A 17,013-nucleotide genomic window follows, 5' to 3' on the forward strand; every position below is an offset into this window, starting at 1 on the left:
AAATAACCTATCACTCAACGTCAACAAAACAAAGGAGACGATCGAGGACTTCAGGAGAGGGAGCAACCCCATATCCACATTGACAGAAGAGCAGTGGAGATGGTGGAGAGATTCAAGTTCCACGGCGTACACATCACGGACAAACTGAATTGGTCCACCCACACAGACAGTGTGGGGAAGAAAGAGCAACAGCGCCTCTTCAACCTCAGGAAGCTGAAGAAATTTGGCTTGTCACCTAAAAGCCTCACAAACATTTGCAGATGCACAATCGAGAGCATCCTGTCGGGCTGTATCACCGCCTGGTATGTCAACTGCTCCGCCCACAACCGTAAGGCTCTCCAGAGGTTAGTGAGGTCTGCACAACGCATCACCCGATGTTACAGGAAGGCCATAAAGATCATCAAGGACAACAACCACCCGAGCCACTGCCTGTTCACCCCGCTATCATCCAGAAGGCGAGGTCAGTGCAGGTACATCAAAGCTGGGACCGAGAGACTGAAAAACAGCTTCTATCTCAAGGCCATCAGACTGTTAAACAGCAACCACTAACATTGAGTGGCTGCTGCCAACACATCAGACTGGCTGCCAGTATATATGGACTAGAAATCACCGCCGACTTTAATAATGGAACACTAGTCACTTTAATTGTGTTCAGATATTTTGCGTTACTCATTTTATGTGTACACTACCGTTCAAAAGTTTTAGAACACCTAATGGTTCCAGGGGTTCTCTTTATTTTTACTATTTTCTACATTGTAGAATAACAGTGAAGACATCAAAACTATGAAATAACACATATGGAATCATGTAGTAACCAAAAAAGTGTTAAACAAATAAATATATTTTATATTTGAGATTCTTAAAATTTCCACCCTTTGCCTTGATGACAGCTTTGCACACTCTTGACACCCGAGTGGCGCAGTGGTCTAAGGCATCTTTGTGCTGGAAGCATCACTACAGACCATGATTCGATTCCGGGCTGTTTCACAACTGGCCGTGATTGGGAGTCCCATAGGGCGGCGCACAATTGGCCCAGTGTTGTCCGGGTTTGGCCGTCATTGTAAATAAGATAAATAAGAATGAAGAAGGTTAGCATGTATATACTGTATTCTATTGTATTGTATCTTAGTCTATGCCGCTTTGACATTGCTCATCCAAATATTTATATATTCTTAATTCCATTACTTCAGATTTGTGTGTATTGCTGTGAAATTGTTAGATATTACTGCACTGTTGGACCTAGAAACACAAGCATTTCATTACACCCACAATAACATCTGCAAAACACATGTAGGTGGCCAATACGATTTGATTTGACTTCTCGGATGTGTAGTCACTCTGATTGTGCACATTTCGAAAGCATCGATGAAAGGTATGGATGATGCTTCAGATGAAAGGTATGGATGATGCTTCAGATGAAAGGTATGGACGACGCTTCAAATGAAAGGTATGGATGATGCTTCAGGTGACAGGTATGGATGATGCTTCAGGTGAAAGGTATGGATGATGCTTCAGATGAAAGGTATGGATGACGCTTCAGATGAAAGGAACGGATGATGCTTCAGATGAATGGAACGGATGATGCTTCAGATGAAAGGTATGGATGATGCCTCAAATGGAAGGTATGATGATGCTTCAGGTGAAAGGTATGGATGATGCTTCAGATGAAAGGTATGGATGACGCTTCAGATGAAAGGAACGGATGATGCTTCAGATGAAAGGTATGGATGATGCTTCAGATGAAAGGTATGGATGATGCTTCAGATGAAAGGTATGGATGATGCTTCAGATGAAAGGTATGGATGATGCTTCAGATGAAAGGTATGGATGATGCTTCAGATGAAAGGTATGGACGACGCTTCAAATGAAAGGAATGTGATGCAACCATGTAAAAAAAAAAAGGACAAAACATTTTTTTTAAATCAATGGCGGACAATATTTGGGATGAAGCGAGAGAAAATAAATTGTCTTCGGAATATAATGTTGCCTATTCACATCTCATATGTTGACTGAATACAATATTTTATCTTGATAAGTTGATAAATAAATTCTGTGTTAATCGTGGCATGTTTACTTGCCTACAATACCCAGCGTAGTGTGTGTAGGCAGCAATCCCAAAATAAGTCAATACGACTGGCTGTCTGTCTAGGCACAGAGAATTGGTAGGTTTACTTAGCTAGTCATCTACCTTGCATACATTAGTTTTAGGTTGTTTTTACCTGTTAAACTATTACGATTCTATATAGCTAGCTGATCATGAAATGTTTGTTTATGTAGTTATCTTGTATCGTTTGTATTGCCATTCGCTTGGCTGGCTGCAGATTGAGGCAGTAACGTTACAGGGCATAGTTGTGCATGCCTCGGTCACCTTAGCACATCTCTCATCTCCCAACTTCTCCAGCCCTCTCACTCAATTTCAAAAAAAATCTGACGAATTGGTGCTGATTGCGTGACAATATCAGCAAACCACAATGTATCACTTATAGTGACTGTGAAGACCCAAAAGAGATACCTACACTGACAGATAGCGCCACCTCTCATTGCTTTCCTCCTCCGGATCGGTCTGTGTATCGTCCGGATATTTATTTGTAGCGTAGCTAGTACCAGGTTATATTGGCATGTTTCCCCAGGGTTGACAGAGTCCTTGCAGGCTGTGTAGTAACGCCATGTAGCTATGGATTATGGAGAGTAATGATATTTTAGCTAAGCCATTTAACTTGAGCAGCTTGCTCAACAACCGTGTAATGTGTGCGTGTTGGTGGCAGGGAAGTCGGGCGCAGGAGAACGAACTTGTTTAAATAAGTGTCGTTTAAATAAGTGCTTCACAAAACTCTGAAAACCAAAATATACAAAATAATAAGTGGGTACAAAACCCCGTTGCACACCAGATCATAACTTGCACATCACATACAAACAAAACCATCACCGATAATGACGTGATGGGGAACAGAGGGTTAAATACACAACGTGTAATTGATGGGATTTAAATCAGGTATGATACAAGACAAGACAAAACAAAACCAAGTGAAAATGAAAGGAGGATCACCGATGGCTAGACTAGCTTAAGACACTACTAAAGTTAGCTAGCTACTTTTGTTAACCAAATGTAAATGTAGCTAAATAACACAAAACACAAAAGGATTAACAGTCCTAATTGCTTTACTGACAATAATGCAATATTAAACTAAATCAGATGTTCAGATCTACAAATGTTTGACATATAGCTAACAATAGTTACAGAGGATAGTCGTGATCCAGCATAGACGAGCAGCCGACATGTTGATGATGCAATTTACTCTAAAGGGTCAAAGGTAATGCAGTAGCATTAGAGGGTGCAGTTCTTTTTAAGTGTAAAACGTTCTCCACACTCTCATCCTAATAAGAACGTATTCAAGAGAATGCCTCAGTCTGCAGTAGTTTATGTGTCGGGGGGCAGTTTGTTATATCTGGAGTATTTCTCCTGTCTTATCCGGTTTCCTGTGTGAATTTAAGTATGCTCTCTCTAATTCTCTTCTTTCTTTCTTTCTTTCTCTCTCGGAGGACCTGAGCCCTAGGACCATGCCTCAGGACTACCTGGCATGATGACTCCTTGCTGTCCCCAGTCCACCTGGCCGTGCTGCTGCTCCAGTTTCAACTGTTCTACCTGCAGATATGGAACCCTGACCTGTTCACCGGACATGCTACCTTGTCCCAGACCTGCTGTTTTCAACTCTCTAGAGATACCAGGAGCGGTAGATATACTCTGAATTATCGGCTATGAACAGTCGACTGACATTTACTCCTGAGGTGCTGACTTCATCAACCACTGTAATTATTGTTATTTGACCCTGCTGGTCATTTATGAACATTTGAACATCTTGGCCATGTTCTGTTATAATCTCCACCCGGCACAGCCAGAAGAGGACTGGCCACCCAACATAGCCTGGTTCCTCTCTAGGTTTCTCTCTAGGTTCTGGCCTTTCTAGGGAGTTTTTCCTAGCCACCGTGCTTCTACACCTGCATTGCTTGCTGTTTGGGGTTTTAGGCTGGGTTTCTGTACAGCACTTTGTGACATCAGCTGATGTATGAAGGGCTATATAAATACATTTGATTGAAGAAGAACACACTCAGAGCATTGGAGTGTGAAGAACGGCAGTATGCATGAAGAAACACCTCGTGTTAACTGTTCAGCAGTGGAGTTTGGGGTCTAACACACACACACACACTAAAAGGTAAGGTAATGACTCACTGTCTGTGGTTGGTGGGGTTTCCCAAGGTGGAGCTGTGAAGTCTCTCTGTCCTCTCTGTCCTCTCTTCCTCCATCCTCTCCAGTCTCTCCTTCTCCATCTCCACGAAGCTGGTGCCTGTTCCGGTCGAGATGGTTCGCGTCAGCCGTGTGTGGGGGGTCCGTTTGGGTGTCTGCGGAGTGCGGGGGGTCTGGGTGGTGACTGGGGTTCGTTTGGGGGTTTGGGGCGTGCGTGGGGTCTGGGTGGTGACTGGGGTTCGTTTGGGGGTCTGCGGAGTGCGTGGGGTCTGGGTGGTGACTGGGGTTCGTTTGGGGGTTTGTGGCGTGTGGGGGGTACGGCGTGGGGTCTTGGGGGTTTGAGGTTTGCGTTGATCCCGTACAGGCACCGGGGGTGGGGTTGGAAGGGCTGTGGGGGTCGGTGTCTGTATGGCTGTAGTGTTGGTACTGGGGGTTTGAGGTTTGCGTTGATCCCGTACAGGCACCGGGGGTGGGGTTGGAAGGGCTGTGGGGGTGGGTGTCTGGATGGCTGTAGTGTTGGTACTGGTATGATTATAAGACTGGGTCTGAACAGGGCGGACTGGTACAGAGGGTATGGATGTTTTGGTGGCAGGTGGTGGCGGGGGGCAGGGTGGCGGTTCAGGGGGTAAAGGTCGCTGGCGGTCGAGGCGTAGGTCTTTATTCTCCTGGGCCAGCCGGTCTAATTGAACCTCCAGCTCATCGATACGGTGTTTCTGGGTCTCCAGGAGCTTCTGCTGGCTCTCTATAATGTTGTTGAGCTCCAGGAGATACTCCACCGCTCGGTTAGGGCTCTCTGGGCTGCCCTGGCCATGGCGCTGACTAGCCTCCATGCTGCTGGTCTGGTCCTGGTCTCAGTAACCTCACTGTTGATAGGCTAACTGGCTAGCGAAGGGACCAGTCCTGAGCTGTGATAGGCTTTGGTTAATGAAGGACCAGTCCTGAGCTGTGATAGGCTCACTGCTATGCCCTCCCCCCCACCAGAAGGAAGTGGGGGGGAGAGAGTTGACTTTAAAAAGGTCCCTCTAGAGGATCAAGATGTTTTAATTCCTGGTTTTGCCCTGTCAGAGACGTCGGTTGGCGCGTTGAACATCCGGTTGGTCCAATCAGGTCAGGTGATCTTGAAGGGGTCAGAGTCCCATCTTCTGAAATCATATGAGACAATGTCACCGAGTCAGATTGTCTACAAATCACTGAGTTAAAAGAAGTAGAAGAGTTGAGATTAACTGAGAGGCTGACAGATGAGGCCCTGTTCAAAGTGGATAGACATCTTTCTATCTCGGGTTGTAATAGCTCAGCAGACAGGAGGGATGTATGAGGTCATGGAAGAGGTCTGAACTCTCTCACATTTATCCTTCCTGGTCCATTTTATTACACTTCTTGAATAGGATCAACTTTGAATCTACATCTATTCAAAAATAAGAAGGAAAAGAGCTTGAAAGTTTTGTCTGTTCTGTCACTGCTCAGTAGATAAATTATGATTTCTCCGTCTAGCTTTATATTCCTGAGTACTTGTTATATTATATGACAGTTTATCTCACAAATTGTAGAAGGTCAACAACGTCCTCTGCAATCCTCTGTTGGAAAAGAGCTCTTCTTTCTCTGTGTCATCCATTCCAAGAAAAAGGGCAAAAAAGAAAGGAGAAAGAGGAGGGATCCCGAAAGGACAAATAAAGAGCAGGAAAAACACTCACACTGCGGTAACCAAGTAGTTTACGCTTAGCAGGTGGGAGTGTCTACTCTGGGTGAATGTGTTCTAATAGCAGGTGGGAGTGTCTACTCTGGGTGAATGTGTTCTAATAGCAGGTAGGAGTGTCTACTCTGGGTGAATGTGTTCTAATAGCAGGTGGGAGTGTCTACTCTGGGTGAATGTGTTCTAATAGCAGGTGGGAGTGTCTACTCTGGGTGAATGTGTTCTAATAGCAGGTGGGAGTGTCTACTCTGGGTGAATGTGTTCTAATAGCAGGTGGGAGTGTCTACTCTGGGTGAATGTGTTCTAATAGCAGGTGGGAGTGTCTACTCTGGGTGAATGTGTTCTAATAGCAGGTGGGAGTGTCTACTCTGGGTGAATGTGTTCTAATAGCAGGTGGGAGTGTCTACTCTGGGTGAATGTGTTCTAATAGCAGGTGGGAGTGTCTACTCTGGGTGAATGTGTTCTAATAGCAGGTAGGAGTGTCTACTCTGGGTGAATGTGTTCTAATAGCAGGTGGGATTGTCTACTCTGGGTGAATGTGTTCTAATAGCAGGTAGGAGTGTCTACTCTGGGTGAATGTGTTCTAATAGCAGGTGGGAGTGTCTACTCTGGGTGAATGTGTTCTAATAGCAGGTGGGAGTGTCTACTCTGGGTGAATGTGTTCTAATAGCAGGTGGGAGTGTCTACTCTGGGTGAATGTGTTCTAATAGCAGGTGGGAGTGTCTACTCTGGGTGAATGTGTTCTAATAGCAGGTGGGAGTGTCTACTCTGGGTGAATGTGTTCTAATAGCAGGTAGGAGTGTCTACTCTGGGTGAATGTGTTCTAATAGCAGGTAGGAGTGTCTACTCTGGGTGAATGTGTTCTAATAGCAGGTGGGAGTGTCTACTCTGGGTGAATGTGTTCTAATAGCAGGTGGGAGTGTCTACTCTGGGTGAATGTGTTCTAATAGCAGGTAGGAGTGTCTACTCTGGGTGAATGTGTTCTAATAGCAGGTGGGAGTGTCTACTCTGGGTGAATGTGTTCTAATAGCAGGTAGGAGTGTCTACTCTGGGTGAATGTGTTCTAATAGCAGGTGGGAGTGTCTACTCTGGGTGAATGTGTTCTAATAGCAGGTGGGAGTGTCTACTCTGGGTGAATGTGTTCTAATAGCAGGTAGGAGTGTCTACTCTGGGTGAAAGTGTTCTAATAGCAGGTAGGAGTGTCTACTCTGGGTGAATGTGTTCTAATAGCAGGTGGGAGTGTCTACTCTGGGTGAATGTGTTCTAATAGCAGGTGGGAGTGTCTACTCTGGGTGAATGTGTTCTAATAGCAGGTGGGAGTGTCTACTCTGGGTGAATGTGTTCTAATAGCAGGTGGGAGTGTCTACTCTGGGTGAATGTGTTCTAATAGCAGGTGGGAGTGTCTACTCTGGGTGAATGTGTTCTAATAGCAGGTGGGAGTGTCTACTCTGGGTGAATGTGTTCTAATAGCAGGTGGGAGTGTCTACTCTGGGAGAATGTGTTCTAATAGCAGGTGGGAGTGTCTACTCTGGGTGAATGTGTTCTAATAGCAGGTGGGAGTGTCTACTCTGGGTGAATGTGTTCTAATAGCAGGTGGGAGTGTCTACTCTGGGTGAATGTGTTCTAATAGCAGGTGGGAGTGTCTACTCTGGGTGAATGTGTTCTAATAGCAGGTGGGAGTGTCTACTCTGGGTGAATGTGTTCTAATAGCAGGTGGGAGTGTCTACTCTGGGTGAATGTGTTCTAATAGCAGGTGGGAGTGTCTACTCTGGGTGAATGTGTTCTAATAGCAGGTGGGAGTGTCTACTCTGGTGAATGTGTTCTAATAGCAGGTAGGAGTGTCTACTCTGGGTGAATGTGTTCTAATAGCAGGTGGGAGTGTCTACTCTGGGTGAATGTGTTCTAATAGCAGGTGGGAGTGTCTACTCTGGGTGAATGTGTTCTAATAGCAGGTGGGAGTGTCTACTCTGGGTGAATGTGTTCTAATAGCAGGTGGGAGTGTCTACTCTGGGTGAATGTGTTCTAATAGCAGGTGGGAGTGTCTACTCTGGGTGAATGTGTTCTAATAGCAGGTGGGAGTGTCTACTCTGGGTGAATGTGTTCTAATAGCAGGTGGGAGTGTCTACTCTGGGTGAATGTGTTCTAATAGCAGGTGGGAGTGTCTACTCTGGGTGAATGTGTTCTAATAGCAGGTGGGAGTGTCTACTCTGGGTGAATGTGTTCTAATAGCAGGTGGGAGTGTCTACTCTGGGTGAATGTGTTCTAATAGCAGGTAGGAGTGTCTACTCTGGGTGAATGTGTTCTAATAGCAGGTAGGAGTGTCTACTCTGGGTGAATGTGTTCTAATAGCAGGTGGGAGTGTCTACTCTGGGTGAATGTGTTCTAATAGCAGGTAGGAGTGTCTACTCTGGGTGAATGTGTTCTAATAGCAGGTGGGAGTGTCTACTCTGGGTGAATGTGTTCTAATAGCAGGTGGGAGTGTCTACTCTGGGTGAATGTGTTCTAATAGCAGGTGGGAGTGTCTACTCTGGGTGAATGTGTTCTAATAGCAGGTGGGAGTGTCTACTCTGGGTGAATGTGTTCTAATAGCAGGTGGGAGTGTCTTCTCTGGGTGAATGTGTTCTAATAGCAGGTGGGAGTGTCTACTCTGGGTGAATGTGTTCTAATAGCAGGTGGGAGTGTCTACTCTGGGTGAATGTGTTCTAATAGCAGGTAGGAGTGTCTACTCTGGGTGAATGTGTTCTAATAGCAGGTAGGAGTGTCTACTCTGGGTGAATGTGTTCTAATAGCAGGTGGGAGTGTCTACTCTGGGTGAATGTGTTCTAATAGCAGGTAGGAGTGTCTACTCTGGGTGAATGTGTTCTAATAGCAGGTGGGAGTGTCTACTCTGGGTGAATGTGTTCTAATAGCAGGTGGGAGTGTCTACTCTGGGTGAATGTGTTCTAATAGCAGGTGGGAGTGTCTACTCTGGGTGAATGTGTTCTAATAGCAGGTGGGAGTGTCTACTCTGGGTGAATGTGTTCTAATAGCAGGTGGGAGGGTCTACTCTGGGTGAATGTGTTCTAATAGCAGGTGGGAGGGTCTACTCTGGGTGAATGTGTTCTAATAGCAGGTGGGAGTGTCTACTCTGGGTGAATGTGTTCTAATAGCAGGTGGGAGTGTCTACTCTGGGTGAATGTGTTCTAATAGCAGGTGGGAGTGTCTACTCTGGGTGAATGTGTTCTAATAGCAGGTGGGAGGGTCTACTCTGGGTGAATGTGTTCTAATAGCAGGTGGGAGGGTCTACTCTGGGTGAATGTGTTCTAATAGCAGGTGGGAGGGTCTACTCTGGGTGAATGTGTTCTAATAGCAGGTGGGAGTGTCTACTCTGGGTGAATGTGTTCTAATAGCAGGTAGGAGTGTCTACTCTGGGTGAATGTGTTCTAATAGCAGGTGGGAGTGTCTACTCTGGGTGAATGTGTTCTAATAGCAGGTGGGAGTGTCTACTCTGGGTGAATGTGTTCTAATAGCAGGTGGGAGTGTCTACTCTGGGTGAATGTGTTCTAATAGCAGGTGGGAGTGTCTACTCTGGGTGAATGTGTTCTAATAGCAGGTGGGAGTGTCTACTCTGGGTGAATGTGTTCTAATAGCAGGTAGGAGTGTCTACTCTGGGTGAATGTGTTCTAATAGCAGGTAGGAGTGTCTACTCTGGGTGAATGTGTTCTAATAGCAGGTGGGAGTGTCTACTCTGGGTGAATGTGTTCTAATAGCAGGTGGGAGTGTCTACTCTGGGTGAATGTGTTCTAATAGCAGGTAGGAGTGTCTACTCTGGGTGAATGTGTTCTAATAGCAGGTGGGAGTGTCTACTCTGGGTGAATGTGTTCTAATAGCAGGTAGGAGTGTCTACTCTGGGTGAATGTGTTCTAATAGCAGGTGGGAGTGTCTACTCTGGGTGAATGTGTTCTAATAGCAGGTGGGAGTGTCTACTCTGGGTGAATGTGTTCTAATAGCAGGTAGGAGTGTCTACTCTGGGTGAAAGTGTTCTAATAGCAGGTAGGAGTGTCTACTCTGGGTGAATGTTTTCTAATAGCAGGTGGGAGTGTCTACTCTGGGTGAATGTGTTCTAATAGCAGGTGGGAGTGTCTACTCTGGGTGAATGTGTTCTAATAGCAGGTGGGAGTGTCTACTCTGGGTGAATGTGTTCTAATAGCAGGTGGGAGTGTCTACTCTGGGTGAATGTGTTCTAATAGCAGGTGGGAGTGTCTACTCTGGGTGAATGTGTTCTAATAGCAGGTGGGAGTGTCTACTCTGGGTGAATGTGTTCTAATAGCAGGTGGGAGTGTCTACTCTGGGAGAATGTGTTCTAATAGCAGGTGGGAGTGTCTACTCTGGGTGAATGTGTTCTAATAGCAGGTGGGAGTGTCTACTCTGGGTGAATGTGTTCTAATAGCAGGTGGGAGTGTCTACTCTGGGTGAATGTGTTCTAATAGCAGGTGGGAGTGTCTACTCTGGGTGAATGTGTTCTAATAGCAGGTGGGAGTGTCTACTCTGGGTGAATGTGTTCTAATAGCAGGTGGGAGTGTCTACTCTGGGTGAATGTGTTCTAATAGCAGGTGGGAGGGAGTGTCTACTCTGGGTGAATGTGTTCTAATAGCAGGTGGGAGTGTCTACTCTGGGTGAATGTGTTCTAATAGCAGGTGGGAGTGTCTACTCTGGGTGAATGTGTTCTAATAGCAGGTGGGAGTGTCTACTCTGGGTGAATGTGTTCTAATAGCAGGTGGGAGTGTCTACTCTGGGTGAATGTGTTCTAATAGCAGGTGGGAGTGTCTACTCTGGGTGAATGTGTTCTAATAGCAGGTGGGAGTGTCTACTCTGGGTGAATGTGTTCTAATAGCAGGTAGGAGTGTCTACTCTGGGTGAATGTGTTCTAATAGCAGGTAGGAGTGTCTACTCTGGGTGAATGTGTTCTAATAGCAGGTGGGAGTGTCTACTCTGGGTGAATGTGTTCTAATAGCAGGTAGGAGTGTCTACTCTGGGTGAATGTGTTCTAATAGCAGGTGGGAGTGTCTACTCTGGGTGAATGTGTTCTAATAGCAGGTGGGAGTGTCTACTCTGGGTGAATGTGTTCTAATAGCAGGTGGGAGTGTCTACTCTGGGTGAATGTGTTCTAATAGCAGGTGGGAGTGTCTACTCTGGGTGAATGTGTTCTAATAGCAGGTGGGAGTGTCTTCTCTGGGTGAATGTGTTCTAATAGCAGGTGGGAGTGTCTACTCTGGGTGAATGTGTTCTAATAGCAGGTGGGAGTGTCTACTCTGGGTGAATGTGTTCTAATAGCAGGTAGGAGTGTCTACTCTGGGTGAATGTGTTCTAATAGCAGGTAGGAGTGTCTACTCTGGGTGAATGTGTTCTAATAGCAGGTGGGAGTGTCTACTCTGGGTGAATGTGTTCTAATAGCAGGTAGGAGTGTCTACTCTGGGTGAATGTGTTCTAATAGCAGGTGGGAGTGTCTACTCTGGGTGAATGTGTTCTAATAGCAGGTGGGAGTGTCTACTCTGGGTGAATGTGTTCTAATAGCAGGTGGGAGTGTCTACTCTGGGTGAATGTGTTCTAATAGCAGGTGGGAGTGTCTACTCTGGGTGAATGTGTTCTAATAGCAGGTGGGAGGGTCTACTCTGGGTGAATGTGTTCTAATAGCAGGTGGGAGGGTCTACTCTGGGTGAATGTGTTCTAATAGCAGGTGGGAGTGTCTACTCTGGGTGAATGTGTTATAATAGCAGGTGGGAGTGTCTACTCTGGGTGAATGTGTTCTAATAGCAGGTGGGAGTGTCTACTCTGGGTGAATGTGTTCTAATAGCAGGTGGGAGGGTCTACTCTGGGTGAATGTGTTCTAATAGCAGGTGGGAGGGTCTACTCTGGGTGAATGTGTTCTAATAGCAGGTGGGAGGGTCTACTCTGGGTGAATGTGTTCTAATAGCAGGTGGGAGTGTCTACTCTGGGTGAATGTGTTCTAATAGCAGGTAGGAGTGTCTACTCTGGGTGAATGTGTTCTAATAGCAGGTAGGAGTGTCTACTCTGGGTGAATGTGTTCTAATAGCAGGTAGGAGTGTCTACTCTGGGTGAATGTGTTCTAATAGCAGGTAGGAGTGTCTACTCTGGGTGTATGTGTTCTAATAGCAGGTGGGAGTGTCTACTCTGGGTGAATGTGTTCTAATAGCAGGTGGGAGTGTCTACTCTGGGTGAATGTGTTCTAATAGCAGGTGGGAGTGTCTACTCTGGGTGAATGTGTTCTAATAGCAGGTAGGACTGTCTACTCTGGGTGAATGTGTTCTAATAGCAGGTGGGAGTGTCTACTCTGGGTGAATGTGTTCTAATAGCATGTAGGAGTGTCTACTCTGGGTGAATGTGTTCTAATAGCAGGTAGGAGTGTCTACTCTGGGTGAATGTGTTCTAATAGCAGGTGGGAGTGTCTACTCTGGGTGAATGTGTTCTAATAGCAGGTGGGAGTGTCTACTCTGGGTGAATGTGTTCTAATAGCAGGTAGGAGTGTCTACTCTGGGTGAATGTGTTCTAATAGCAGGTAGGAGTGTCTACTCTGGGTGAATGTGTTCTAATAGCAGGTTGGAGTGTCGACTCTGGGTGAATGTGTTCTAATAGCAGGTAGGAGTGTCTACTCTGGGTGAATGTGTGGAGTTCTGAATTCTGTTCTCTCTCTTTCTGTATATCTCTCACAATGTCTCTCTCGCCCTCTGTCTCTGAGGCTGAAACCGCTGCACTGTAAACTCTCATGGGGTTTCAGCTCACCCCATAAATACTGGGAAGCTTCATCTGAAGTCTTTAGAGCAGGAGAAATCACTACTGATCATCATCTAGCTGCTCCACACTACCTAACCAGCAGCCTCCACTCTGCTTTCTTAAGACTGTCAGAGTGCCTTCTCCTTACTGTCTTAATGCTTGATATATTGTTTTGTAGTGTCATACCCAGTCAGTAGATTGCAGCATTCTCTGCCTCCACACGTCTTCTTCTTGCCTGTCTTGTGCTGCAGGGTTGAAGGAGGATAAGAAGGAGCCTTGAGGAAATAATCATTGATCCTCTCTCTGTTTTAATATGCTCGAATAATCCCAATCTGTGTCGATTTGCTGAGGTCGAAACCGTTTGATAAAATGACGTATTTTATATAGTGAGGGATTCCGCTCCTCTATGGTCCTTTTCTTCAGACGGTAGAGTGCAAGGTGGCCTGTTCTGTCTGGTGCATCGCGGCAACACCGATCCAGTCCCCAGCCCGCTACAGTGTCCCGTTATCACGTTATTGTTTTAGCTCTGAGGCACGCAGGCTGCCGTAGTGTTGAGAGATGGTATGGAACCGATCTGGGTTCTGAACACACACGGACAGAGACCGTCACGCAGCGGCGACAAAAACCACCAATAAAAACATCCGGGGATTTGCGCACTAACGTCTTCACAGCCCAACGCATTCACACGCTAATATGTCAAAATAAGACGCATAGCTGACTCGGTTAAAGGGTCGTTTTTACGCATTTCAATGATGGCAGACTCCCGACGTGTCGCGTATCACTCGCAGCAAATATGACAAGCACACTATGAAACACGAGTCTTCAAGATAGATTCAACAATTTCATAAATTTGCCTAAAAAGATAAGGAGTTCCATATATGTCCTCTTATATCTCCATCTCGTAGTGGTGAAGTTTATTGCAGTCTAATATTTCCTGAAGGTAGAATTTTAAATCCAAATCTGTCTGGCTGTGGTCCTGATGCTGACAGAATGAGCGGCGGGGTGATTAGTCGGTCCATCCCCCGCGGTCCCCGTTCAGCATCGCGTATCCACTGCACCCGCCGCCCCCCTCCGCCATTCTGAAGCACCGCAGAGTGGCCAATACACACTGCAGCTCCTCTCAGATCCTCTCACAAAGACGAGGATGTGGAGGAGGGGGTAGGAGGCGCGGGGTGCATGTGGTGGCGCGGTTTATGCAAGTGAGTCAGACGAGATATATTGCCACGTTCAAATCAACTGGGAAATCGGAACTCGGAAATCTCCCGACTCCGAGCATCCAAGACAACTGGGAACTCGATTTTTTAAACGAGCTCCAACGAGGAAGAACATATTTTGAACGATAATCCAACTCGGAATTCCAAGTCGAAAAATCGGGCATATTTCTAGAGCTCCAACTTTCACACCTAATAATAATAATAATATATCCCATTTAGCAGACGCTTTTGTCCAAAGCGACTTACAAGTCGGCTGGGGCCACTACTTTTACATATGGGTGGTCCCAGCGGGAATCGAACCCACGACGCTTGGCGTTGCAAGCGCCATGCTCTACCGACTGAGCCACACAGGACCCACCTGAAGATAACTGACATCATGATCTGTCCTTGTTTTTATCCGAATTTCCAGATTGTCTTCAAATCCCCATTGTGTTCACATGGTAGTTGGAAGTAGGAAACGCTGACATTTCCGATCTGCTTACTGGTTGTAGTTTGACACATTCCGCTTTTAACCAGTCAGAGAATCCGAGTTCCGACTATTACTTGAACGTTGCATTAGTTGTTGCTTTCTCTCCAAACTCTCTGACCTTAGAGTTTACATGTAGTGATGACAGTGGCGAGTAAACTGAACTCCTTGAGTCGACCATTTTGGATCGAGGAGAAGCATGTTCTGACAAGAGAGATTTTCTGCATTAAGAGCCGTAATGGCACAGTCTCCCTCTCCCCATACGGAATAGTAATACATATGGCCTTATACATCAAAGAACGTGACATCTATTTTAAAATATATGATATATATTTAAAACGTATAAATAATGGTGACAAACACGTTAATATATGTTAATAACATACAGTATATAAATCTCATACACCCCTACAAAAAATTATCATATGTATATGTTATTTCATCATGAAAAATGTACTTTTATTCAATGCATTTATTGCTTTGAAATGGCTTCCAGAAACAAAACTTTTTATTTTTATTTTTACATGGCATATTTAAAACAAATCACACATATCACATGTAGGGATGAGTTATTTTCTAATTGCATTTAGAGTTAGGCAAATGTATGACTACTTTGTCATATCTTTGTATCTACTGTAATGTTGCCTTCTCATTTTGAGATTGAGATGGGGTAAACTATTGTAGGTTTATAATTTGTGATGTACACATTTTGAAAACGTACAGAAACCTATCTCGGTGTTAATGTGTATTATTGTACACTATAGTTGTGGCTGCCCATAAAGTTATGGAATCACATTGTATTTGGTAAAACATGGTTTAGATATTATTGTAATCCACCATTATTTTGGGAAAGGGATTTCCATTGGGATTTGTTTATGCCTGTTGCCACCAGCAGGGGGCGTCTCCCCTCTCTCCTAAACAACACTCGAAGAAGACACCTGTAACAACTCTATCGCTTCTCCTACTGTATTTTTTTCTTTGTTCTCTTAAACGGGTACACTACATGACCAAAAATATGTAGACGCCTGCTCGTCCAACATCTCACTCCAAAATTATGGCCGTTAATATGGAGTTGGTCCCCCTCCCTCGCTGCTATAACAGCCTCCACTCATCTGGGAAGGATTTCCACTAGATGTAGGAACATTGCTGCTATAACAGCCTCCACTCATCTGGGAAGGATTTCCACTAGATGTAGGAACATTGCTGCTATAACAGCCTCCACTCATCTGGGAAGGATTTCCACTAGATGTTGGAACATTGCTGCTATAACAGCCTCCAGTCTTCTGGGAAGGCTTTCCACTAGATGTTGGAACATTGCTGCTATAACAGCCTCCACTCTTCTGGGAAGGCTTTCCACTAGATGTTGGAACATTGCTGCTATAACAGCCTCCACTCTTCTGGCTTTCCACTAGATGTAGGAACATTGCTGCTATAACAGCCTCCACTCTTCTGGGAAGGCTTTCCACTAGATGTTGGGACATTGCTGCTATAACAGCCTCCACTCTTCTGGGAAGGCTTTCCACTAGATGTTGGAACATTGCTGCTATAACAGCCTCCACTCTTCTGGGAAGGCTTTCCACTGGATGTTGGAACATTGCTGCTATAACAGCCTCCACTCTTCTGGCTTTCCACTAGATGTTGGAACATTGCTGCTATAACAGCCTCCACTCTTCTGGCTTTCCACTAGATGTTGGAACATTGCTGCGGGGACTTGCTTCCATTCAGCCACAAGCGCATTAGTGAGGTTGGGCACTGGATGTTTGGTGATTAGGCCTGGCTCGCAGTCGGCGTTCCAATTCATCCCAAAAGTGTTCAATGAGGTTCAGGTCAAGGCTCTGTGCAGGCTTTACACCATTCCAGCCGATGCTTGGCATTGCACATGGTGAGCTTAGGCTTGTATACTTGCTCGGCCATGGAAAAACATTTCATGAAGTTTCCGACAAACTGTTCTTGTGTTGAGTTTTCTTCCAGAGGTGGTTTGGAATTCGGTAGTAATTGTTGCAACCGGGGACAGACGATTTTTACGAGCTACTCGCTTCAGCACTCGGCCTTCCCATTCTGTGAGCTTGTGTGGCCTACCACTTCAAGCTGTTGTTGCTCCTAGACGTTTCCCCTTTACAATAACAGCACTTACAGTTGACTGGGGCAGCTCTAACAGGGCAGACATTTAGGCCAATTGTGCATCGCCCCAAGGACCTCCCGGTTGCGGCCGGTTACGACAGAGCCTGGGCGCGAACCCAGAGTCTCTGATGGTACAGCTGGCGCTGCAGTACAGTGCCCTTAACCACTGCGCCACCCGGGAGGCCGCTGAGAATCATACTTAGGTAGCCTTTTTCCACCTGAGTTTCGTGGGTGTTTGTTTTCCGTGTCAGTGTCTGTCGCCACACGGGACTGTTTCGTTTTGTTCACATCGTTTATTGTTTCGTTCGAGTGTTCAGTTGGTTTTGTTATTAAATCATTATGGACACTTACCACGCTGCGTTTTGGTCCAATCCCTGCTACACCTCCTCAGACGAAGAGGAGAAAATCCGTAATATGCAGCTTTGATATGTGCTGAGAGAAGGACAGTGTACCTTCTAGCCATACTCCCAAGTACTTGTGTAGGGTGACTACTTCATGCTCTAAACCC

At 45.7% G+C, this 17,013-nt stretch overlaps 1 protein-coding gene across 2 annotated transcripts in view; it reads right to left on the reverse strand.

Annotated features, from left to right (window-relative positions):
- Positions 1-13,822, reverse strand: part of LOC135527679 (putative uncharacterized protein DDB_G0290521) — a 93,307-nt gene extending 79,485 nt beyond the window's left edge. The window contains exons 1-2 of one of the 2 annotated variants that reach the window (XM_064956167.1): positions 12,891-13,822; positions 4,229-5,382 (exon numbers count right to left, since the gene is read on the reverse strand). In XM_064956167.1, the coding sequence (XP_064812239.1) occupies positions 4,229-5,073 (845 nt within the window). In that variant the 5' untranslated portion in view covers positions 5,074-5,382; positions 12,891-13,822. Of the gene's footprint in view, positions 1-4,228; positions 5,386-12,890 lie in introns of both variants that reach the window. The other variant, XM_064956166.1, reaches the window with a different exon arrangement.
- Between the last annotated feature and the right edge of the window lie 3,191 nt (positions 13,823-17,013).

The sequence above is a fragment of the Oncorhynchus masou genome, chromosome 33, assembly GCF_036934945.1.
Source record: "Oncorhynchus masou masou isolate Uvic2021 chromosome 33, UVic_Omas_1.1, whole genome shotgun sequence".
Lineage (NCBI taxonomy): Eukaryota > Metazoa > Chordata > Actinopteri > Salmoniformes > Salmonidae > Oncorhynchus > Oncorhynchus masou.